The 24,749-nt window shown below is 37.4% G+C and overlaps 3 protein-coding genes across 5 annotated transcripts; all 3 read right to left on the bottom strand.

Annotated features, from left to right (window-relative positions):
- Positions 1-939: 939 nt before the first annotated feature.
- Positions 940-19,329, bottom strand: sfpq (splicing factor proline/glutamine-rich). Of its 3 annotated transcripts, none has more exons than XM_043217862.1 (12): positions 18,640-19,329; positions 18,012-18,197; positions 17,602-17,903; positions 17,420-17,515; positions 16,907-17,103; positions 16,714-16,798; positions 16,519-16,633; positions 16,372-16,420; positions 15,458-15,567; positions 1,379-12,341; positions 1,210-1,286; positions 940-1,042 (listed from the first exon to the last, which is right to left on the bottom strand). In XM_043217862.1, the coding sequence occupies exons 1-10, from the start codon at positions 19,162-19,164 to the stop codon at positions 12,222-12,224; spliced, it is 1,785 nt and encodes a 594-aa protein (XP_043073797.1). In that variant the 5' UTR covers positions 19,165-19,329; the 3' UTR covers positions 940-1,042; positions 1,210-1,286; positions 1,379-12,221. The 3 variants fall into 3 exon arrangements, with proteins under 3 accessions (XP_043073797.1, XP_043073796.1, XP_043073798.1); XM_043217861.1 differs by having other exon boundaries at positions 18,012-18,200; positions 18,640-19,328; XM_043217863.1 differs by having other exon boundaries at positions 1,379-1,431; positions 18,012-18,200; positions 18,640-19,328.
- Positions 19,330-20,829: 1,500 nt separating this feature from the next.
- On the bottom strand, positions 20,830-22,232 carry LOC122323779 (ubiquitin carboxyl-terminal hydrolase 37-like). The gene is made up of 6 exons (XM_043217884.1): positions 22,099-22,232; positions 21,918-22,017; positions 21,729-21,808; positions 21,540-21,643; positions 21,037-21,112; positions 20,830-20,962 (listed from the first exon to the last, which is right to left on the bottom strand). Exons 1-5 carry the CDS (start codon positions 22,134-22,136, stop codon positions 21,081-21,083), a joined length of 354 nt encoding a protein of 117 aa, XP_043073819.1. The 5' UTR covers positions 22,137-22,232; the 3' UTR covers positions 20,830-20,962; positions 21,037-21,080.
- On the bottom strand, positions 22,142-24,194 carry LOC122323874. The gene is made up of 8 exons (XM_043217981.1): positions 23,814-24,194; positions 23,614-23,724; positions 23,259-23,420; positions 23,118-23,151; positions 22,820-23,005; positions 22,585-22,710; positions 22,330-22,455; positions 22,142-22,235 (listed from the first exon to the last, which is right to left on the bottom strand). Exons 1-8 carry the CDS (start codon positions 24,175-24,177, stop codon positions 22,142-22,144), a joined length of 1,203 nt encoding a protein of 400 aa, XP_043073916.1. The 5' UTR covers positions 24,178-24,194.
- Positions 24,195-24,749: the final 555 nt, after the last annotated feature.

Here is a 24,749-nt window from a genome sequence, read left to right as displayed (position 1 = left end):
GCACTGCGGTGGTCCCACCATGTGTTGATCTGGACAATGATGGAAGTCTGAAATCATCTCTGCTCCGCGAAACAGGAAGTGGAAGCACAGAACTGGAGAGCAGGTACGTCCGGACCAGGGTGCGATTTCTTTGCATTGCCCACTGATGCTTTAACTCCACAGTGTTCACGCTCAGCCCCGAAGGTCCCCTAATCGCACTCATATCTGCACCGACAGCGCCAGACAGACTGCAGCCGCCCCTCTGGAGAGCATGTGTCCATATACAGTGATCAATCATTCATGTGCATTAAAAATACATCAGGCAAGCCCATTGGTAGCACATCACCAAATTCTCCCTTCCTGTCTCCCTTTCCCTCGTTCTGTTGTCAGCTTACAGCACACAGAAAGACTTGAGCATTTCTGAGATATCCTGGAGCATGGGGATATCTGATGTCAGGGTCATTAAATCACCATCAACGCAAATCCCAATGCAGGCAAACAAGTTCTCAAGAACCATATAGAATAAACTATAATCCACAAAAAATCCCAAGTTATAAATAAAACAGAACATTGGAATATGTTTTAAAGCAATATTTTTATTTTTTAAAACCCCTAACCCACATTTCCGGCACCATACTTCTCAGACTGCAGGTTTATTTTCCTTTTTGAACGATTTCCAGAAGCAGCTGTCAGCCAATAGGACACAACAGTGATAAAACAAGAGAAACATAGCACCTTGACCTTAATTGATACTGGACAGCAGCCTGGGCGCTACTGGGTTACAGAGGTCTGTCTGCGTTTGTAGACCTACAGAACCAGCTCCTAAACAGCCAACCAGACTTATTCCTCCCTAATGTTTTCTGGCAAATTTAATAAATAGATATATGATAAAAGTTGTGCAGTTCCAGGTAAAATTCAATGGTTTCATCTCAATAAATGTTCCAAAAAACCAGACATAGGGATCTTTATGTTGTTTATTTAAAATCTGATATAATCATGATCCATATCCAGTGCTGCACTTAAGATTTCCCAAGTTGCCATGTCACGTCACACTCCAACGAGACTATATAGGAAAAAAAAAGATAAGGGGACAAAATTAGTAATCTGATTGCATCTGGTTTCTCATCTTTGACAAAGACTAACACCAAGAAGCATTTTAAAACAATTATACACTTCTCCCCCACGTTGACATTCTTCTATAACATCATAGTACTTTATTATTTTACAGACCTGCACATTTTCCACAGTACAGGAACATTTGGTGCCCATAGTGCTCAGCTGCTGAGAGAACAGGTTCCTTAGTTGACCTATAAAAAAATAAATAAAAAATACTCCATGACACAGACACATGTGGGATCTCCATTTGCTTTTGATTGTGAAGCGCTGGCTGAATCATTACCCAGATTTCAAAGTGTATGAATCCGCTTATCCTCCTTCAATCACCCGAGGCCCCTGCAGTGAGAGAAAGGCAGTGAGGATACAGACGTAAACCATTACACAGAGTCCTACCTTAACTGCTTTATTTGACTAACTTACAGCAGCCTATTATCTTTAACAATATTACATAACACAAAACTCTTGGTAAAAGTTTCAGTAGTCGTTTTGAAAAAAATCTATTTGAAAGTCCAAAAAGAAAACCCCTATCATAAAACTACTCAAACATAAAATGCTAAAATAAATGCTTAAGTATAGCTAAGTCGCTTTGTTTTTGCATATACAGCTGAAGAGCAAATATTAATTCATCTCATTCATGAAGACTTGTTATGGTTGCTGTACAGCTCACTTAACTGACAAGTTCAATGACACTTTGAACTCCATAGAGACGACAGCTCAAACGCAAACCCAAATTTCTAACATACGTGTTGTTAAGATCTGCCTCTCTGAGGCAGCCGCTAGGTCACAAGGTCAGTTCTGGCATCACACTCCATAGAGCTAAAAACTCATGGCCCATACTATTATCAAAATTACAGATTGGGGCCAAGATCACATGAATGGATCACAGTGCAGATAAACAGACATGTACACACACATCCAGACAGAATGCTGATCCAGCATTATAAATATGTTCGGAAGCGCTCCGCTCATCCACAAGAGCAGAAATACACACACACTCAGTGAATTGAGGGCACCATTAATACAGTCTGTTCAGTAACAAGGCTGCGATACAATGCTGGAGAACACGTCACTGTTATGAGTGCAATACTTGAAGTATAAAGGATCACAGCAGATTTGGGAGGAAAAAAAAAGAAGAAAAAAGTACTTTAGAGCACTGTTTCGTTACCCCGAGCATTTCCCACCCAGTCCACATAGGGAGTTTTGTAAAGAGTGGAGGCAGCATTACTGTGATATCCATGTAGTTACGAAGCAAACAGCCTAGTTAGAATGCCAAGATTGAGAAGTGAGAATAGGAGAGAGAAAGAAGAACCACTTATACTGCCATAAATACATTTTTGCAGCATCAAGACAACAAATGTAAAGGCTATTCAATATAGTAGTCTGCTGAAAACCACAATAGCTGATAGACAAGGTCTAAGCACTCAAGAATTTGGAGGGTCTAATATGCTTGCCGTTCACAAAAAGCACTTTTTGGGTAACAAACAAAAAAAGGTAAAGAATTGTCCTTAATAGTTGAATCTCTTCAAAATAAACACTGTTGTTACGAACATTTTCCAAAGAACCCCAATAAGAAAAAAAAAACACAAAGTAACCTGGTGTACTTACTATGATACAGTAAATTATATATAATTTTACAAGTAAAACACCCTAAACCTAACCCTATAGTAGGTATGTTGATGTACCAAATGAAAAAAAAAAAAAAGAATCCCCCTCTCAAAAAAAAAAATTAAAAATTGTATATAAAATACATATAATAAAACACTTAACCCTTGATAAATATTTCTTGAGCATTGAATCAACATTACAATGATTTCAAACGAATTATGTGATGCTGAAAACAAGAAATGACTGCTGAGAAACCAGAAGTAAAATAACTTTTTAAAGTACAGTAAAACAAACATTAAGCTGTACTAATTATTGGACTATTACCATTGTCACTGTCTCGCATTCCTTGGTGAGCATATGCCATTTTGTTTGTATAAGCAACTGAAACGGCAGTTTAAGTTCAGATATATAAAGATGAGGAAAAAAAGACTCACTAAAACCACGAAAATTCAAGTGCATTTTTGAGAGAAAAAAAAAAAAAAAAAAAAATAAACAGCTTTTCTGAACAGTTCTATTCAGAATCAAGTTTTTAAAATCCTAGCCTTCACCATAAACCACTTCCCCTGTCCAAGCAGAAAGAGGGTTTAGCGCCATCTCAGAACATGAAGTCAATAGAATGCCACCACCCCACTTACAAGGTCTTTGGATTTTATTACTGTACAACGCTTAGATACACAATGCTTGGTGAAGCTGCTGAGGCTGTTCTCAAAAACAGCTGCTGTGTGGAAGACATTACAGAGCAGCCGATATACACACACAGAGGGAGCCAAAGTACCAAACACATTTCAAATACTGCTTACAAAAACAATTTCTGCACCGTGAATCCATTTTCAGGAGTGTGATGCCAGAACCCAGGTAGTATTTCAACACGGCTGATGAAAGTAGTTCTTTATTGGCATGGAACAAAAGACAAGATCACTTACCTTTTCCGGTGATATGCAAGCATACCTCTTGATGCAAATAAGTCCAGGCTCAACTGTCCACTGATCTGCAGAACTAATCCTCAATGTTACCAACTGCTGGAGTCTGTGGGTAAGCTGGACACTGGCCCCTAATGCTCAGCTATTGCACCACCATTCACTCAATACACAGTACAGACAGAGACAAGCTCTTGTCACACTTGCTATAATCTCAGGAGCCTGAAAGGCAAGCTTCCACTGAATTCTGCCAAGGGGAAAAACAGTCTTAACCATAGAGTCTGGTTACACGATTAATAGCATATGGAAATTTATGGTCCCAGTGTATAAAGTGCTAACTACATGCAGGGTGATGAAAAAAAAACAAACAAAAAAAAACAACAACTGGCAATTGTTAGGTGATATTCTGTATAAATTCCTCCTGGACTATTGAAGTTACAAAAAGAATTAAGATGTTCTAGTTAAAGCAAGAAACATTAAATTTATGTCTTGAATTTTACACTCTATACCAATTACTCCAATGGCTTTAAACCGTGAATAAATCAAACGTTTACCAAAAAAAAGTATGTCATTTTTCAACCCTTGTGTCGCTCCAAACCCATGAGACTAAAGCTGTGATGAAGTTTCCCATTGCCATTTAACACTAGAACCGCCACAGGTAAATTTTTTTACGGTTGCTGTAATTCAAATGTACATACACTTTCAGTAAAATGTTCAAGTTTCCCAGTCATTGACTTAATAAAACTGTGTATTTGCAATCCCTTGTTAAACACCACCAAAAAAAAACGGAAATACCACAAGCGTTGGAGATTCTGATTGTGGAGAGATAAGTAATGTGTCTTGGGTCGACTCAGCATTATATTTAATGTTTTATCCTAATGTTACTAATAATTGTTCAAGATTTGGATTATATAATTTTTGTATTGTTATATCAATCGTTTGTTCATTTCAGTACTGCCATTTATAATTAGTCCGCCTATTTTCTGAAGGAAAACAGAAAAATCTGAGCCCATGATGCTCGCTAATGAATAAAACATTGATTGCCCATTTATTGTTCTCTTATTGAAATTCGAAATTGTGTAAATTAATTCATTAGGAGAAGCTGTGCAATTTGTCATTGCATCATGCATTCTGTTCAATATTTATTATGTTGTCTATATGCTATAATTTAAACAGGTTATATTAATGAGCCTATATTGAATAATTTTATTGTATTATAATATTACGCCACCCAATATGTTGGTCCTTTCTAATTCTTATCAATGCAGGCTTGTTTTGCTTTTATTTACCATTATAAAATGTACTTAGTGTAGCCTGCACAAAAAAAGCCTTATAAAATAACTCTAGACACTTTGTGAAGACGGTAGCATAATACAGTGAAATATGTTTTTAGCCAAATAAAAACAAGTGTAACATCCATGGGGAACATTTTTCCCTGCTGGCATTTTTAGGCATACAGGAACTCAGGAAAGACATTTTTTCACATTGAAGCTTTTTACAAATCTGTTTGGACTGTGGAAACTTAATTGCCTTTTTTGTTTTTAATAGAATTTTACTACTTCAGAACTACCATTCAAAACTTTTTTTTTAAAAGAAATTTTATTTAGTAGTACATGATAGTTAAATGGTCCCAATCTTGATTCAAACAGCCATGCAATCAAAATCAAAATTAGTTTCACGCTTTTCTTGCGATCATTTACGTCACTGAGATGAAAGTTCATAGCTTAGATATAAACACTGCTGTTCTTGAATGTGATCAAGATTTGATGGTACAGCCCACTTTACATGCGTGTAAATGAAAAATTACAGGTTTGGAATGACATGAGGGCAAGCAATTTTCATTTGATTGACCTATGCCTGATCAGTGATTTATTTATTCATTTATTTTTTCGTACATGATTCCTCTTCAAGTGTGGATTGAAACTATGGTATAGATAAATAGACAAAACAAGAATCCCCCATTCCCCCAACACTATCAAACAGGCACAATTAAAAACGCTTTCTTGCAGGGCTTGGCAGACTGTAAAGTAATCATGCGTTGTGCACTTACCAAGCCTGGAGGTGGTGTGGTGTTCTTGAAAATTGAGAAGTCTGAATTTTTAATCTTTCTGTTCCTTCCCGCTAATATCCAGGCAACTAACTACAAGGGCTTCAGGTGGGAATGAGAGCACTCTTTCCATACATTTTAGGCTTTTATCAAGGTGGCCAAAATCACTTGGTGTTGTTAAAACAGGAGAAATATATAAGTATTCAGATGATCATTCCCATTTAATTCCTAGCTTCCTGTTCTAAACAGGCCACCTGCCTGTGTCTAAACACTAGAATAATCAGACTTTCTGGTTAACAATGAACATTAACTTTAAAGCAGTTCCTCAATGCTTGCAAAATTAAGTATCATGTACTTTTGATTTCACCACTCTAAAGGACAAAAAAAAAAAAAAAAAAAAAAAAGTCCAGCTGCCAAAATCAAGGACAATCCAAAGCAGTCATCATATGGTATAGCACTTGTTTCTTTGCTTCTGCAATCAAATTCATTCAATTCATAAACAAGGAAAAAAATACCAATATTGTTAAACAACTGGTTAATTCTGAAGGGTCCTATTAATCCCATACTAATACTGAAATTAGTCTGTACTTCAACATTACACAAAGTACAAAATGAATCCAATGCATTCTAGGAAATGCAGTCTGAACAAAACTGCTCACAAAAGGAAGCACAGAATAGCACATAAGTACAAAAATAAAAGCTATCCAACAAATATAGATGTAATTACTCAATTTAGAACTAGGGCCAGATTCACAAAAACTTATTAGACTAAGACCTAACCTAACTTTAATTATAGATCTGTTGACTTTTCTGATTTCCTGACATCTGACAGTGTTTACTTACACATACAAGGATAATATTTCTTTGTATTTGATGCAAAAGTGAATTTAATTTGTTGTGGGCCATCTTCGTGTGTCAAGTGTTTACCCAACAGAGCCAATGACAACTCTAAACTGGCCAGAGCAATTTTCATGCTGGCCTCAGGACACTGGTCAGTCTTAACTGATGAGTCCTGGAAAGCATACTTTATCTGAATATGCAAGCTGTCATTAAGTTCTTAAGTTCATTGTAAACAAAGATTTAAAAAAATAAAAAAATAAAAATAATAAATCAATTTTTGGACTTCAACTTCATTTCAATCAATTGTATTTGTGAATAAAAAATATTTCTAAACTTTTTTTTAGAAAATGGTAGTAAAAAAATAACTTGTATGAATTTCGCCCTAGTACTTTATGCTTTTCAGACGTTGGCTTTCTAAAAACTGTTTTTGATATGTGTTTTGAAAATCTACTGTAAAATAGCTTATGAAGAAAATATGATTTAATACTACTTTGAGGCACAGATGTAGCAACAATAATTAGTAATGGAGTAACTAGTGATGAAGCAAAATAAATGTAGTTGTTTTAAATCAGACAAACAGGCCGAGTTTTTTTGTAAATAATTAAATAGTTGCATGCCAGGAGGTCAAATTTTGTAGCAAATTAACTTCACATTTCATTAGGCTTAAACATAGATAACCCAAACCAAATGAGGCTACATGACAAGAAGCTAACATGAAGTGACCAACCGTGGTATGTTTTAACATGGTGTTAGCCGATACCTCTTTTCCACCAAGGAGGTTTGAGTGCTGGTTCGGAGCCAGAGCCTAATTTCAAGTCGGTTCTTTGTCTTTTGACACCCAAAACACCAGCTCCGAACCAGGAAAAGTGACTCTTAAGTGGCACCAAATTATTGCACCGATCGGTCCGCCCATCGTCGATGCATCCCAAACAAGCCGGTTGTGTTTGGCTCTGCTGCGCTAGTGCTGCTAGGAGAAACGAAACGTATACAGATGACATACAGTGATGGAAGGCCAGGCTCTGTGGTGGCTCTCTAGCCAACAGAAAGGCAAACCAGTTCTTAGAATTCTAGCCAGTCAAACCAACTCTGAACTGGCTATAGCAGTGGTTCATGTAGGTGGAAAAAGGGTAATATTAATTTTAGGCTTGCTACCAAGGATCTTAAAGCTCTTGAAGATATAAAATGATGGCAAAATCCAACGTCTATTTTTTCCTTTGCAGTTCTCACTGAAGAAGCTTGAGAACATATTTCCAGGTGGACTGTCCAAAACTTAAACATCCCGACTCCTGGTAATTGAAAGCCAGTCAATCAGACTAGAGCTTTGTTCTAAAAAACAAAAAAAAACAAATTTCTGCTATTTTGAGAACATTACGCAATCGAGAGCTGGTGAACAGTCCATTGGCATGCCATATAAAAGCAGAAACTAAGTGTGGATAAATCGCTAAAATCCAAAACAGTTCCAAACTTGATACTTCAGAAGTCACGAACAAACCTGTTAAGGAAAAAAAAAATGTATAGAAACCAACACAAACAATAACATTTCTTCCACAATGTATCTGAGAAAATCTGCATGTGAAATTACCTTTTTGCAGCTCCCTTCTTGATGTTAAAAATTACCTTAATTAAAAATATTCGTATATCTTATTTAAAAACTGAAGTCAACTCAAATTACACATGGCTTTCATGTTCAATTTAGTTTAAATCAAGCTTCCAAATATTCAAAAAAGGTTTAAATTTAGCAAGAAAACGTAGACAAATCAAATTAGTCGAAATGAATTAACTAAGGCAATTCCTAAAAAGGTTACCTGTAAATTACCTAATGCAGGATTAACAATAAGAGAATGAGATTTTGTAAAGTGTCATTACGCAAAGTGAAATTAGTTATTTATAATAAAAGAAATTACTAATTATAAATTGTTAACCCACGTATTTGATAATACAATAGTACATACAGTATAGTCAAGATTTAATAAAAAAAAAAATGCAGGTAAGTGACCTAGAATATATTCCAAAGGTTATAAAACATTTAATTTAGTAAGAAAATCAAATTAGAAGTCCTCACTCAAGGCAATTTCCAAAATAGTTACCAGTAAATTATCTAATGCAGGAGTGAGAATAAGATTTTTTTTTACATTGTGTAAAATCCAAAATATAGGTAATCACATCATGCAAAGTGAAATAAGTTTAATAAAAATATTAGGTATAAATGCACTGTTGACATTTGTCAAATACATTTGTCAAACTTTAATATAAATGCAATGTTATAATCTTTCTAAAAATTAAGAAGTATAGTGGAGAACCATTATTAGCCATTAGTTAACTGATCTAATGTTTTACAAAAGAAAAAAAAATCCTGTTATATTAAAAGTGAAAGATGTAAACCATCTAAAAACTTGACAAGTGTTATATAATAATTTTTCACAATTTCAGTCAATTTCATTGCTAATTTATTTTTCGGTGGGCCAAGACAAAGTATGTAGCATTTTGTTTCAACTGCAGAAAAATAAATCTGTAATCCAATACAATCAACTTAATCCAGAAGTTGGTGCTGTGGATGCACAAACATTGGAGAAGAAAAAAAAAAAACTATTTAAATTTGTGCTTTCAAGCAGAAATAGCAATATTTAGCAGAAACAACCACACATTTTTTTAATTTTAAAAGCATTTAAAAAAACGTAATTAAATTTGTATTAAAAACATTTAAACAAGTGTCTATGTCCTGTAACCAAAACAAAGGATGTCAACATTCACTACGTGTGTGTGTATATATGTATATAAATCTAAATCAGGAGAATTTAATTATATTCTATATCTAGTTCCAAGTTGTCTCTTAAGAGTCAAAATGCTGTGTGACAACTAAGTGGACAGATTTGCTTTTTAACAGCCAAGTAAAGATTGTATAATCCCCCCCCTAGAGTTAACAGCATCTTGACGTTTTTCAATCTCATCTTCAAGCTGCAGTCCATAGGCTTTGCCTCGGTCACCATCTCTGTTTGTATTTGCAGGATTATCTTCCTTACGTGGGTTGTGCACCAGCATGAATCTAACGTGTGGCTGTCAGTCACCACACTGATGTGGACACAGATTCTAGAATATATAGCCTAAATAAGAATTGCCACCAGATATAGTCATCTTAAATCTGTTCTGAACAACTGAAGGAAATAGCATTACAATAAATCAAGGTACAATGGTGATTAAATCTAATTATCGGTTAGCTCGTGTCACACTAAACAGTACCAATTTAAGAACAAAGTATAGCAATAATAATTTGCAATGTTAACATTGTCTCATTGCCATACCATTTGAATTTCATTAAGAAATTCTTTCTTTGAAATAAATCTTGTGTGTTATCCCAAGCTATCTTCAATAAGATTTAATTTCAGTTACATAGTTTTCAGTTTCATAATCCTTTCTGGATTGCAATCCAACTAATAATAAGTAATTATCTGCTGTGAGAAAAGGCTATAAATGATCCACTACAAGCCAGATCCTCACATGCGATAACCTATTAGCTGGGACAGCAACTTTATGTTTACAGATGTGACGACGCAGTTACATGCTCAAATTTTAAGGGAAATTACTACTAGACTTTGACAAATTCAAAATAAAATGATAAGCTTAATGTTATGAATTGGGCTTAGGAAAGACGATAGTTTTAAACACTAGCTGGTTACGTACTTGCTTAAATATTGATTTCAGAATTTAACCGAAAAACCCTTTAATGTGCAGATACGACTAATTAAAACTACAAAAGAGACATCAAATGCTCCCTCCCAAAGTGCCATCACAATGGCCCATTCAAAACTTCAATGACGCGAGTTTGTGGAAGGGTTATTGGTTTAATCAAACATTGGAACATGCTCTGGAAGCGTGAAGTAATTTTTTCCAAGCCCATTTTTTGACAACAGGGACAAGAAAAATACACTTCACCATTGACTGCAGATTAAAGCAACTACATGCAACAATTGAAATATCAGATCTAACACATTCTGACTTCTAATAAGGCAAATGGCTTGTCTTGTCAAAATGTCTGTTCTGAAGTATGCACATTTGGTGAGTGGGTACAAGAGTATGTGAAAAGGGCAGATTGCTTTATGGATGCAACAAATACATGTGTACTCCTGCCCGCTGTTAAAACGACAATGTAATTATATACGTTTTTTTGCAATAAACCGCAAAAGAAACCCAAAGAGACTACATAGTTACTTTAAATGAATAATAAAAATCTAGTTTATAGTTCAGATTCAAATATTCAGAAAAAAAAAAAAAAAAAAAAAAAAAAAAAAAAATGGAGGGGGAAGCAGCAAAATAGATTAAAACTGCTGCTTTGTCCAGAATAAACTACACACACAAAAATCTAAAAAAGGATAAAGATGGATTATCAGAATTAGAGCACAGAAATCTTCAAATAATTATGTAGAAACAAAATGCTGCATAGCATTTCACTGACGGTACACAAGTGGCTAAGAGTTCTCTAAAATCGCAATACATAGTTAACTTATCTTAGCCTTTTATTTTGAAAATAATGTATTACTGTAAATGAGTGAAAATATAGCAATGTGTATTTTAAAGAAAGTCCTGAAGCGATCAGGATAAAGCCTTTTATGTTTTACACATACTTTGTTTGCAGTGCGTATTTTTAACCATGTTAACAGGTGAGAGCATTAACACTGCTCACAGAGGTGGCTCGACAATGAGTGCAAAAATCAGTCCTATTTTTATTTAGCTGTTCTATATGTGCTGAATAAACACAACAGGGCATTATTTGCAATTAACATTAATTTTTAAAAGCAATTGGTCATTATGGCATAAACGCATATAATTAAAGAGTGATTCATAGTCAACACATAGCTTCTGGCTGGGTTTACAGCAAGAAAAACTGCATACCGTAGTAACAACACGATGGCACTCATGGATGTAGCAAAAACTATTTTTGACGACTAGCAGGCCTGCTTATAAAGTTTTAAATTACAAACAAAAGCACAAGTCAAATAGGTTCTGATTTGAAGTGTTTGCAATGGTCTACGATCTTTGAGCATGAAAAGTAGGCTTGTAGGCCATGTTAAAATTTTTCTGCATTGCGCAAAAACCACACACGGGCTGTATTACGCACTGCATTCAGAGTACATGTGAAACGGGCACAATGTTAACCAATAAAACAAAGACAAATTGTCAAAATTAAGCTATTTTTCCTAAATAAAAACCGATTGCGAACCATTAAACCGTATTTAATAAATCCAAGCTTTAAGCTGCAATAGAGGTCCCTGTATCTTCAGATGTCTGACATCTGACACTTCACAAATTTAATCATCGTGCCAAGAACACCTGATTGGGGTTTTGAAAAACCAACTGCACTCTTTATTGAAAAATGTACATGTAGTATTTTAAATGTGAATGGCACAGAACACAGCCATAGTAAGATCAGAACAATTTACAATATTCACCAGAATAACACAAGTAACATGACAAGATAAAGACTAGTAAGAAAGAGGATTACATGTTGGTAGAACTAAGCCACTGCTGGCTTTAATGGTTTTATTATTAAACCTATTAAGAATACAAAATAAAAATAGGACGAAAAAAATCTTGCCACAAATGGGATAAGTTTTCAGGCTAAAACTGCAAGAAAATTCTTTTAAACTTAAATACATCAATTGCGACTCCGGAACCGAGCCTCTGGATTTCCACATACAAACTTTGATTTTTAAAGTGCCAGATCAGAAGCGTGGCTTCTTGGCAGAGCCTTCATATTCCTCACGGACCCTGCCAAATCCTGGGTTTCCAGCACCCATGCCCCTTGGACCCCCTGGGCCACCTTGTGGGAAACGCTCATTGCGCTACATGGACCATTTTCAGTTATGTATCAGTTGGGTATTTAGTTTTGTAGAAATTACGGAGTTTACGTCCGTGGCAAGGGGAGAAAAAGCAACAAAGGGGTAATAAGTTCCAAGAGTTCCAAGAGTATTTTGAGCAAAGCATTATAAAAGTGGGATCCAAGGAAAACAATCGGCGAAACCGTTCCAACACGCAGATCCACAGGTGCCAGAGGTGACATAGGAAAAGGAAGAGAGGGTAATGTATTTATTAGTCAAATCCCATTACAATGCATTCCAATAGCGCTGCTGTGATAAATGCTCAGGAAACAGTTACTAGCCTCATCTGCATGGGAGATTTTAAAGCAGAAATGGATGCCCCGAACTCATGTCAGAGAGGTTTGTACTTTAACACAAAAAACCCTCTGAGCCATGTGGGCAACTACCAACATCCACATTAAGAACACATTAGTTATAATAATTATTATTCTTAGGGATGCACAATATTATTGGCATTAAATGTCTTACTGATAAGAGGAACACATTAACATTAGCTGCTCAGGATTTGTCTGAATGGCGATTGGGTTCACCGCTTTGGATCATTACATTTAGACTGAGAATGCACATACAGAATGAGTTCGGTGTATGATTAGAGTGCAGTGGCAGCAGCCTGACCGGGTCCTAACGCCCAAAGAGTTTCAATTCTGTAAAGGGCTGCCGTTGGTCTATTACTAAGACTATTAATCTCAATGCGTTTCTTTTGCTAGTAAAAAAAATAAAAAAAGGAAGATAAGGATAAAGCAGTTTAAAAAACCCAGACACCAAAAAAAAAAAAAAAAAAAAAAAAAAAAAACATATATAGGCTGCTATACTGATTTATTCATTAATGGGATATATTCGGCCAAAAGGAGTTAAATTACCTGATATAGGCAGAAATGCAATATTGTGCATCCCTAACTATTTGGTTTGCTAAATCAATTTCTAAACATTTATGAAGGGTTTCACTTTAATTTTACATACACTGCAAATGTGTCAATAGCCACTTTTTCATAAAATTTTCATTGCAATCTATTAAGCCATCATAGTTAAATTCTAAACCACGTTTCTTCAGTTTGTCAAACAGAGTTTTTCCCGGTACTTGTCAGAACATGCAGTAGTGCTGCTGGTTAACTGGATGAGATGAAATGTCTGCAAACGTGAAAAACAATAAAAATGTTTGCAGTAAAAATGCAAGCAGCATTTTTGTAATTCACATATAGTTTTAAAGATTAGCACATGTGTACACAAAAGTAAAGCCAATTTGATATTATTTATCCTTCAAAGCATATGGCATTATTTTTGCAACTTGCAAAAATAACTAACATTATAACTGCTTACTGTGGGCCCAATTCTTTCGGCAAAAGAGGTTGACCACTTAAAGTCAACATGAAACTGCACTTGCAAACCATTTCTTATGTAAAGCCACATTTCAGTGAAAAAAAGTAGCCAACAAGTTTTTAAAAGAGCAGGACTTAAAGGCAAGACCAGATTTGAAGGTAAATGGAGAAACTATTCTCCTAAAACAAACACTCATGACAATTCATGTGGCCATAAAGCCAACAAAGGCAATTATTTTAAAGGCCGAGCAAGTCATTACATTTGATCATTACAAAAAAAGTGTTCACACAAAAAAAATGCACAAAAACAAAAGCAGAAGGGGTCCATTTTAAATTCATGTTGACTTTAAGTGTTAAGTTTACAAATGTGTTTACTAATATACAAAATACTTGCTGTTAGACATTTATATAACAATTAATTCAATTTCAACACGAGAAGCCAAGCCTCTATATAGCCTCTAAACAGTATTGCATTACTCGATGTTAAAATGCTACCAAAATCTACATTTTTGAAAATGTCCACAAATAAGGTTTAAATTTCACCTCTTTTTTAAAACACATAAGTACGTTAAAATGTGGAGTTATTATTGCTACTTGAAGCCTATTGGAATGAAAAGCCAATTCCCACATTCCCAATTACACTAAGGCATCAGAAAGATTCAGCTATTAAACAACACTGCAGTGGAAGCAGCACACAGGCAACACATTCAACAATGCAACAATCTGTAAAGCACTGGTTTTGCAGAATTACTTTGCTGCAACACACATCATTCCTAACAAGGGCTTAGGGCAAGTAAACATAAATTCACTTTGTAGGAACTTAAAATGCATAAGTCAGTGCAGCTACATTACTACTACTAATTGCTGAAAAATAGTTGAGGTCTTAAATTAAATTTTAAAAACACCTGGTAGGACATAAGAATTATATATATATATTGGTGATTATAGAAATGTGTGCCACGTCCAAGGAAAACTCCCGTGTTCTTTTCCTTATAGCAAATGCGGGTCAAACCAAGCCCGACTCTCACCAATCAATGTCAACAAAATTTAAGTGCATATGCCAACCATCACATATCAAAGCAGCTCCTCAAACTCAGACACATCATTTTCAGTCATTGTAACTAGGTCACATTCATTTAGCGATTTAGTTGCTTTCAAGTCTCTCTGCACTAAATGCCCACAGTCTGTCGACACTACGAAAAAGAGCTCAACGCAGGTACCATTGCAGCACTGATATGGCTTTGACATGGATTTGGAAGTGTAAAAAAAACAAAAAAAATACCCCAAAAAAAGGTATTTCACCACAAAACAAGCACAACATGTCATAGGGTATTATTTCACCAGGCTTTGTTTTTAATTTACTTGGCACATTGCCAATTTAAAGATTACACATAAAACAGAGCGCAAGCATGCCTGTCTTTTTAGCAATTTAGACAGGACTTACAAGTATGTGTTGTAAGCATTCTTGGGCTTTAGTACAGACAGACATTCAAAGTAACAAGAAAAGGAAAAGTGATGTGAAGCCAAGCTTGAGTGCCGACAATGACTTCTGCCACTAGATGGAGACAATATAATCGAATCACAACAGTGATCAAAACACTGCCTACAAGACTTGAAATAACCCATTCACACCTGTTTTCCACACTAAACCTTCAAACACAAAATGTCCTCGATTCCTATGATCCAAAACAGCTCCATTCAAAAGTGATCGTGCATACAACACACACCACATTCACTCTCGATTTCAACTCAGGAATACATTACCATTTCGTTGGGCACCATGCCCCCTGGTGCTGGTCCCCCCATTCCCTGGTGTCCTTCAAAATTCATTCCTGTCAATGGGAATTTCTGGTTAGGTGACCCAAACGGCATATCTGCAAAAAAATAAATAAAGGGGTCTTAAATTCGGGGACAAGAATGGCTATACAGATTAAACTATGAAAATTTAGGACCTCGGTTTGTTTTACTTTTTTTTTTTTTTTTTTTAATCCAATTTTTCTTAAAAAAGCTGCTTCAACAACTGGAATTTTTAAAGGCATTATAAAAAGGTGACTTTTGGAGTCAATTTGATAAATTTGAAAAAACAAAAGCGAAAAAAAGGAGTGCACACTCACAAAGGAAAGAAATACTTGCACAACAGACTAATCACATAAAGCATGTGCTGTCATATAGCTCCTGATAGTCTTAAGAGCACATGCAAGTGCTCCATGCTTGAGGCATAGCACTGTAAAAGCGAAATATATAATAGAATACAATGATGAGAATGTATAAATACGCATTCTTTAAAAGCCTGTTGTGTCCTATTTGATAAATGCCCCTTTTTTCCCTTAAACTGATAACAATTCCAAGTAGCTTCATCTAATAAATGCTGTTCTTGGAATATTACTGTAACGTACGTTGTTTATTACAAAACATTAATCATTGAATATTTGTCTTTGTACTTGCTATGAATTATTTATTCACTTTTTACCACCATACCAACAGCAAGGCTATTTCATGGCGATCTCTTAAATTATACAAGGTATGTAATTAACAAAAGGTTATAAAAGACTAAAAGATGTCAAATGTATATACTTACTATGGGGCAGAGGGCAGATTTTTTTTTTTTTCTTTACAGCCTTTTAAAATCACATAAGCGTGAAAATTTCTAGACAATGAACCATTAAATTGAATCTTACCAGCCAACCCCAGGCCTCCACTAGGATTCATTCTCATCTCCCGGTCCCTCTACAAAAAACAAAAAAAAAAGAAAAAAGAATTTACTTGAAAGGGATTTCACCAACATTGTAATTATATGCTAAAAGCTTTCTCAATGCATTACTTACATTATCCATAAAGCCTCCCATTCTGTAAGACTCCTCCCGTTTGCGTCTCATTTGTTCTTCAATTTCTCTCTGCCGCATCATTTCCTCCTCTCTCCTACGGCGTTCCTCTTCTTGTCTGAGATTGAGAACCACCAATCAGTTAACTACTATTACAGGAAAGGTTTCCAGGACTACAATACACTGCATCAGACATACCTGAGCTGCATCTCTTTACGTTTCTGCATCTCCTGACTGTGCAACTCTTCCATGCGACGAAGTTCCTCCTGACGTCTAAGGAGGTCTTTTGAAACAAAAATATCACCCAAATCAATTATTCACTCTTAGAATTTTTTTTTTTTAAATAGCAAAAAAGGCCAAACAAATACACCAACATAGAGACAATACACACCCTGTCTGAGCATGTTTGCTTGGTGCTCATGATAGGCATCTTCCATTTCTGCTTCTAGCTTCTCACGGGCCTCGCAAATGTTTTTCTCCACTTGCTGTCTCTGCTGTTTCTCCATCTCATCAAGAGACTTCCATCGCTGGGAGTACTCAAACTCAAAGGTGCCAGGACGGGCGAACCGAGGAGGTTGCTCTCGCTCCCTGAGGGCAAATCAAATCCGTTAACAATTCTGACTAATGTAACGCCGCGAAGGGAAGAAACAAAAGGATTAATCTGATTGAAAAAAAATTGTGTTGAATATAAAACTAGGCACATGGGGATTCATTTAATTTTTTACAGCTGCCAAATGACTCCACTACAATGCTTGTCAGACCATCTGTCCAACTTCATTTACATGAAAAAGGTCTGTTTAACAATCAATAACCTAATAAATTAGAATTCACTGTTAACCCAAATAAACTACGTAACTGAATTATCACAGAATGTAAAGTATGTGATCCAGCATTTCGAACTTACTTCTGATAACTGGGGTTCTTCTGTGCAAGTTTCTCTGGCAATCCATCCTCATCATCATACTGTTCTAACAATTCTACCACAATCGGACGGGGTGCCCTATAAAAAACGGTTATGTAAAGCAATGTTCTATAAAATTACTCAAATTCTGCCAACTTGTACAAATTAAGAAAAGACCATCTTACGATGTGAGAAGGAAAACTCCATCACTGATCCGATCAAGGGCCTTCCTTGCAGCTGGCTTGGAAGAAAACTCAACGATGCCCTTCCCCGTTGAGCGACCACGGTCATCTACGATAACTACAGCCCTTTCCACCATTCCAAATTGAGAGAAGGCTTCTTCCAGCAACTCGTTGGACACAAACGGAGACAGGTTGCGCACAGAAAGTGCAGCAGAATGAGTGGCAAAACGAACTCTAAGTGGTCTGCCTTTCATCGGAGTATCATCCAGCTCAGCTTTTGCAATCTCTGCCAAGGCACGAGATTCCTAAAAACAGGCAAAAATATGCATTTATGTACACACATCATAAATACATAGACACGCACACTGACAATTCTTCTATTAAAACAGCAATTTTAAGGCTACAAATCTTACCAGTCTGATAAATCCAAAACCTTTGCTTTGATTGATAAAAATCTCACTGGGCTCCCCATACTTTGCAAACAATTTCCTGAATTCAGGTTCAGTGATGTCGTTTGGTAGGTTCCCAATAAACAGACGGCAACGTTGAGTGTAGGTTTTCTCCCCGGGCTTGCGCAGCAAAGACAGCGTTGCCTTCAACTGCTGAAACCAAACAAAACAAAAAAACCCCGTAAATCTAATGCAAACCTATGGTGCGGCTACATGTGAGGGACAAATCAGTGTTGTACGCAGCCATTTACAGTGCACACAACTCAGTCAAACATGACCTACTTTTGTTAAAAAACCTGACCAAACAAAAACACAAAAAGGTATTAAAAGAGAAAAAACGCGTCCTAAACGTTTAACAATCGAAAACATTAAAATAAACATTACGTTTCAACGCGTCTTATACGGAGGGAAACACCAGGTGGTCCTGTACTGAGATCAACCTTTGTTTAAGCGTCTACAAAATGGCGGATGTGCCCCAGTAACGTTAACTGTGTTCAACCGAACATACGTGTGCTAAAAAATAATAATACAATTCACTTGCTTAATAAAGACGCTATTTTATGATCCCGTCGCAAGCCTGAAGTAATTTTACCTGAGGCTGGGAGACGTGCTCGGTCTTTGTGCCTGGTTGTTGCTGTGTTAGAGGCGGCGTCTGCTCTGGGTCTTTCTTCACGGTAATAGGCGGCTTTTGGCCATTTCCCACCGCACCTTTGGGTTGGTTCTTTCTGGCCTGGTTCTGCGGAGAACCGAGGTCCGGAGTCTTTACAGTATTCTGCGGCGGCGGGGACTGGATCTTCGGCTGAGCGGGGCTGGCGGTCTGCTGCGGCGCCGGGCCTTTGTTGTTGCTCTGCTGGGCCACACCAGGGCCTTGCGCCGGAGGTGATTGGACAACTGGCTTGTTCTGATTGGATTCCTGCGGCTTCTGTGGCGTAGAGACCTGGTTGGGTTGGTTTCCCTGATTCGGCTTAAACCCTACACCCATGTGGGGTCCCCGGTTTTGAAAAGGATGCTGGTTTTGATTCCGAAAGTTAGGGTTTCCCATGCCGCCGCGCATCCCCATTCCTCCGCGGCCTCGGTGCTGAAATCCTCCACGGTTACGGGACCGGTCACGAGACATTTTCACACAAGTAGACTGGAGGGGGAAACCGTTAAAAAATATCGCGAGGGTACTGGATACGGTTAAACAACGAACTATATTGAATGAAGGTAACTACAGAGGAGCTTGTAACTCGCACTCCCGAGGCTGGCTTTGTAAAATGGCCGCTGGATGCGCGAGAAGACGATAGAAATGGGAGGACCGACGCGCTCGCGAGCCTCCGCCCAAAATTAAGCCCTCACTGTTTACTAGCGCGCTCTAGTGGCACTGGTGTTCCCACACGTGCGAATTTGGGTCGAAGATTAAGGTTGAAAAAAGCATGTTTTTTATGGGAATAATATACTTTATTATATTTCGAATATGATCAAGTAACACTTAGACAAGATAAAAGGATAATTCTAAAAAAAAAAATACATTACATCTACTTTATTATGTTTGTCAACACAAATCAGTGCGATTCTTTAAGACATGACGGAAGATTAAAACAATGATTTAAATGCACTTTTATATATATTGCTGCACTAAAACCTGCTTGTGCGACTCAACAATCCTGCCACGTTCAAAGACAGAAAGAAAGTTTTTTGTCTGTCATCAGGAAAACACAACTTTGTTACTGTCTGAAGACACAATGAAACATGAAAGCCATATCAGACTTAGCCCCTATAGATGTGTCAGGTTCTCTATTACTGCACATTTAGAATGCATACGGCAACTGCTACTGAAGAGGTATGTTTATGTGCAGTGATGACAATCACTTCAATCAAAATGAGTGCATGAGACATATGCAGGTGGCTTTCCACAGAAAAAAGTCATACCTTAGAAGTTGTGAAGCACTCATGATGGAGATAATATATTTTCTATTTTTATTTCTTCTTTATTAAGCGTCTTCTTCGTAGACTTATGTGGATTAAAAGTGAGTTGATGAAAGAGAGTCACCAAACAATTATGTTTCATTTTCTTTCTTTTTATTTATTCATTCTTTCTTTATTAATTCATCACAATTTTATTGTAATCATATCATCATTTCTTGTACCTATCTATACACAAATGTCATTATTATATTGTTATTTTCTAACATTGTTTAGTTTTATTGTGTGATTTCAAAGTACATTTGAAATCAGAGACAGAGACTGTCAGCCACAGAATGATCTTCACTAAAATGTTGCTCCTTCACAACGGCACCATCGTCCAGTCTCTGCTCAATTACAAAACATAACAGTGACTTCAAACAACTGAACTGAGCGTTGATTGTTATTAAATGATATATTGTGTATGAATTGTACTACTTACCTCTTTCCTGGCTCATCTTTATTCTTCCTCTTGCTCTTTTTCTGTTGTTTTAGTCTTTTATTTGTATCACTGTCTTATCTCGGCACCCTGTTGAAGATCATACATCATCACGAGAAACCAACTTAGTAAATGTCATAGTGTTCAGGTGTTGTTTTTCCACTCACCCTGTCTTTCAGAATAATTTAGCTGAGTGTTCAATACCTGGCCAGCAGAGGGCAGATGTTTAATTAACTGACCCATACTTTTACAGCAGGACAGTGAAAACTTCCAGTCGGTCTTCCAGCCTTTCCTCTCAACACTCAACCAGTCGCGCTCAACTACAGAACAACGGTGAATTATTACAACTGATCCGAGCACTGAAGAGATATTGCGCGCTGGTTTTGTGACACTATTTACCTCTTCACGTAGAAGAGCATGTAGCCATTCTTTCCTATTTTTTTTGAAGCCTTTGTCCAGCTGGATTTTTTGATGGAGTTGTCACTGCATTTAAGCCATTCAGATCCGTCATGGACATAACTGATGTAGTGCCCTACAAGAAGAGAGACTTGAGTACAGTGCTTAATGAGTTAATTGGTTCACTGAATTTATAGAGAAAACTCTTACCACAATACAAACTGCTGCCCATATGTGACACGACACCAGCTAGTTTATACAGTGTCCTGCTGTCTGATTCTTCCACCTGTTGAACAAAAACACAGATTATTAGATGCTGCTGCTGCATTTTGAACCCTCTAGCATCATCCTCTAGCTCTCTCTTTATCTATCTGTCTATCTGTCTGTCTATCTATCTATCTATCTATCTGTCTATCTGTCTGTCTTTGAATGGCTGTCTATATCTTTCCTGTGATCTTGCAGGCTCATTCTTCTTGCTCTTTTCCCGTTGTTTTGGACCTTTTCTGGCTATTACTGTCATCTCTTTGCTCTCTGTTTGAAGATTGTGCACCAAAAGAGAAAAGATTTTAGCAGATGGCATGACGTTTAATGTTTAGACATTTTTCAAACGCTGTTTTTTATAGCAAATGTCTTTGTGACACAATTTTTAGACAGTTTAGGGTTCATGTTCCAAACTCGCCAGTCAAGATGTTTGAAGACCTAACTCGCACTACCTGTACTACAGGACAGTGAAAACTCTTGTGGAACTTCCAGTTTATCTTTCAGCTTCTTCATTGACGATGTTATGTCAAAACGCATCACCAGAAGCACCAGGATCCTGTAGAGATTTAGATGAACAGACGTTATGGAATATTTGTCGAGTTATTTTTGCAAAGTACAAACTGATTAAAATGATGTTGTACCGTGGACAGGTAACTAATTCCAGGGCCTCAGAAGCTGTCGCGCCAGCACACTCACTGCATGAGCAGTCCAACGAAGATGTCTGGAGAAAACAACATAGAAATGGACCAATCAGAAACTGCTTAAACCTGCTAGGACTTGATCCTACTAATATGATCAATGCGAATATGCCAATCAGGGATGTCCCTCACTTTGAAGTACTGCTCCAGGCTGTGAGTGAGGCTTCTTTGAGGACTGATCACCAGAGAGAGGTAGTTGGAATCCTCTGTAAAGCTCCTCTGGAAACCACAGCTGAAACAACAGAAGAACTCTGGAGTCACATGAATGAGTCTGAGAGTCCAAACGAGCGCAGGTGTGGATTTGTGATGTTACCTGTTGCAGGTGAGAAGGCGGTTGAGCTGAAACTCCATGTTAGCTACTGGGCAGGTGTATGTGGGCCAGCAGCTTCGCAGAAACTCGCCCTCCTCTTTAAGGTGAGACAGGCAAACCAGCAAGAACTCATGGGCGTCCTGGAGGAGAAAGAGTAAACAAAGAGTAAAGGTTGAGTTGAGTAAACAAATGTGAGACACGTGAGCACGTATGTACAGGTAACTGTGTCCTCACTTGTTTATGGTCTCCCAAAAGTCTGGATGGCGAGTTTCAATGCAGGCCTTCACACTGGACAAGAGCTTTGTTTTCAGCTGTTTGTCGTTGCCCATCAGCCTGGTCATATGCAGGTCACTAAGCGCCCTGGTGAGAAAATCGTTACATTTAATGTATACATACAACTGCTTTAGCCGCTTCTAAGTTGTAATCTTCTGTTTAGATTGAAAGCTAATGTTACATTAATTCAGTTAATATGTTCAACAGCGCTGGTACCTGAGCATTGCGCTTCCCTCGTTCCACCGTTCTCTCTGGGTAAGTATATCCTTTCTGAAGGGGGAAACGCTGAGGAGGCACTGCAACACGGCGTTCATGTAGCAAGTGTTTCCTAAATTGGGAAAACTGTGACAGACAGGAAGTCTTTAATTAGGATGTGGCTATGAAAGGGACATGGTTACATGTGAGTGTATGTTTTAAAACGGTTAACTAGTTGTGCATTTGTGAAATTTACCCCAAGTGATTGATGTTGGTTGGTGATGCTGTTGCTACAACATCAGCCAGTTGAGCACCATCCTCCGTGTGCAGCTCCTCGATCTCAATCTGCTCCCGCTCAGAACTGCACTCTGTGTGTTCCAGTATTTCAGCCTGGGGCAGACTGTTTGACCGGGCTGTCATACTGGCTAGCACTCCGAGGACGCTGGGAAAGCATCAGAAATACGTTAAACAATATGTTTTTGCCCATGTGAGGTGCTGATTTTAGTAATTAGTCTGCACTGCATCGACACACAACATTCACTTCCATCACCCACCAGTCTTCAGGGACAGTCTGATCACCAGCTGCATCTGTGGAGAAATGAAGAAGTCAGTATAAAGGAAATATATTTTATTGTACGTATATCACATATTTTTAAGAACTTAATACGGTAACAGTTTTAATGAAGATCTCAAACCTTCAAGAATGGCTGCAGCCTGAGGGTCAGCCATCTCACTCTCTTCAGGGGTAAAAACACCCACAGAACTGGAGGAGGTGAACCCTTTGGTGGCCTCCAGATCTGAGGGATCTGTGGAAGTACCATCAGCGCTGGTATAGGTGCTTGACTCTGCAGACACATCTGTGAATACACCATAATAAAGTCTTTTAGATATTTGAAGGCATCCTTTTGAAAGTTAAGTTTCTTCATGGTTTTAGGAAGAATCCTTCTATTGCGCTAATTAATATAGTGGACAAATTGTTCTACTGTGGGATCACTGCGAATATATTGAATCTAAACCAAGCAAAAAGAGTGCACTGTGAAACTGTCTAACCTGTGATGACTTCCGTTTCCACAGCTGTAGCGACCGGATCTGAGGACCTCATGTTTGTGGATGAGGTAGTATCCTCAGCGCTGGAAGGGCAGCTCTGTTTTCCAGCTACGTCTGCGAAAGAATAACAATATGGTGTTAATTATTTGTGCACTCTAGAACAGAAAAGATGTATGACTATTAAGTATGTAACATTCCCCAACCTCTATATGCTTCCTTCTCCTGGTTTGCAACTTGCAGATCAAACCCGGGATCAGATGATCTGCTAACTGCAGACAAGAAAGATGCATCTGATGAGACGTCTTTTTGTGTGTCAGCACCGGCTGTGTGAGTCTCGATGGTAGAGGACTCATCCGGTACAGTGAGGGACACACAGGGCAGAATCACTGACAGAATTCTGCGGAAGACCCGGCGCAGAGATGGAAATTTGCGCTTTCGGGATGGAGAAGAGGAGAAGGCTTTGGCACCATCTGCAGGTGTAGTGGTCGAGGCCACTGCGTCTACAGAAGATGACAGAAACTTCCCCAACTTCATCTTTTTCTTCTTGTCCTTTTTGACTTGAACCATTGTCTCGCAATGAACGTCGCTAACCATTTTCTAAAAGAAACGGAAAAATAATAATGATAAAAAAAGAAGAATTCAGAATAAAACTGCAAGAAAAGATTCTCTCAGATTCTCTCTCTCTTTTACATCTATGTTCATCACGTCATAATGAAGTTACTGACGCAAACGTTCTAAACCCGCGCTCCGCTGCCGAGGACGAGAGTGAATGTTTTCATTTGAATCAGATGTTTCTTGAACACGAGCAGATACAGAACCTGCTTTCACTGCTTTCTTGGTAGCAGCGAAAAAGAATCAATTTCAATGTCTTGTAAATCGTATAAAATGTATCGTTTTTAATCATCCTCTCATTAGACATTAAAAACACGTTACCAGAAAGTCCCCTGTACGAGAATATACCTGAACGACAATCATTTTCTCTGATAATATTACAGTCGTTTGTTGCCAAAGAAGATTGTAATAAATACTTCTTCGGATTTATTAAACGGAAAAAATAAATAAATAAATTAATAAATAAACAAACAAAAAAAAAAGTATATATATTACAAGGGTAACCGATACAACGGACTAAATATGAG

Source organism: Puntigrus tetrazona, chromosome 19, assembly GCF_018831695.1.
Source record: "Puntigrus tetrazona isolate hp1 chromosome 19, ASM1883169v1, whole genome shotgun sequence".
Taxonomy (NCBI): domain Eukaryota; kingdom Metazoa; phylum Chordata; class Actinopteri; order Cypriniformes; family Cyprinidae; genus Puntigrus; species Puntigrus tetrazona.
This window is presented reverse-complemented; position numbering and strand designations above follow the sequence as displayed.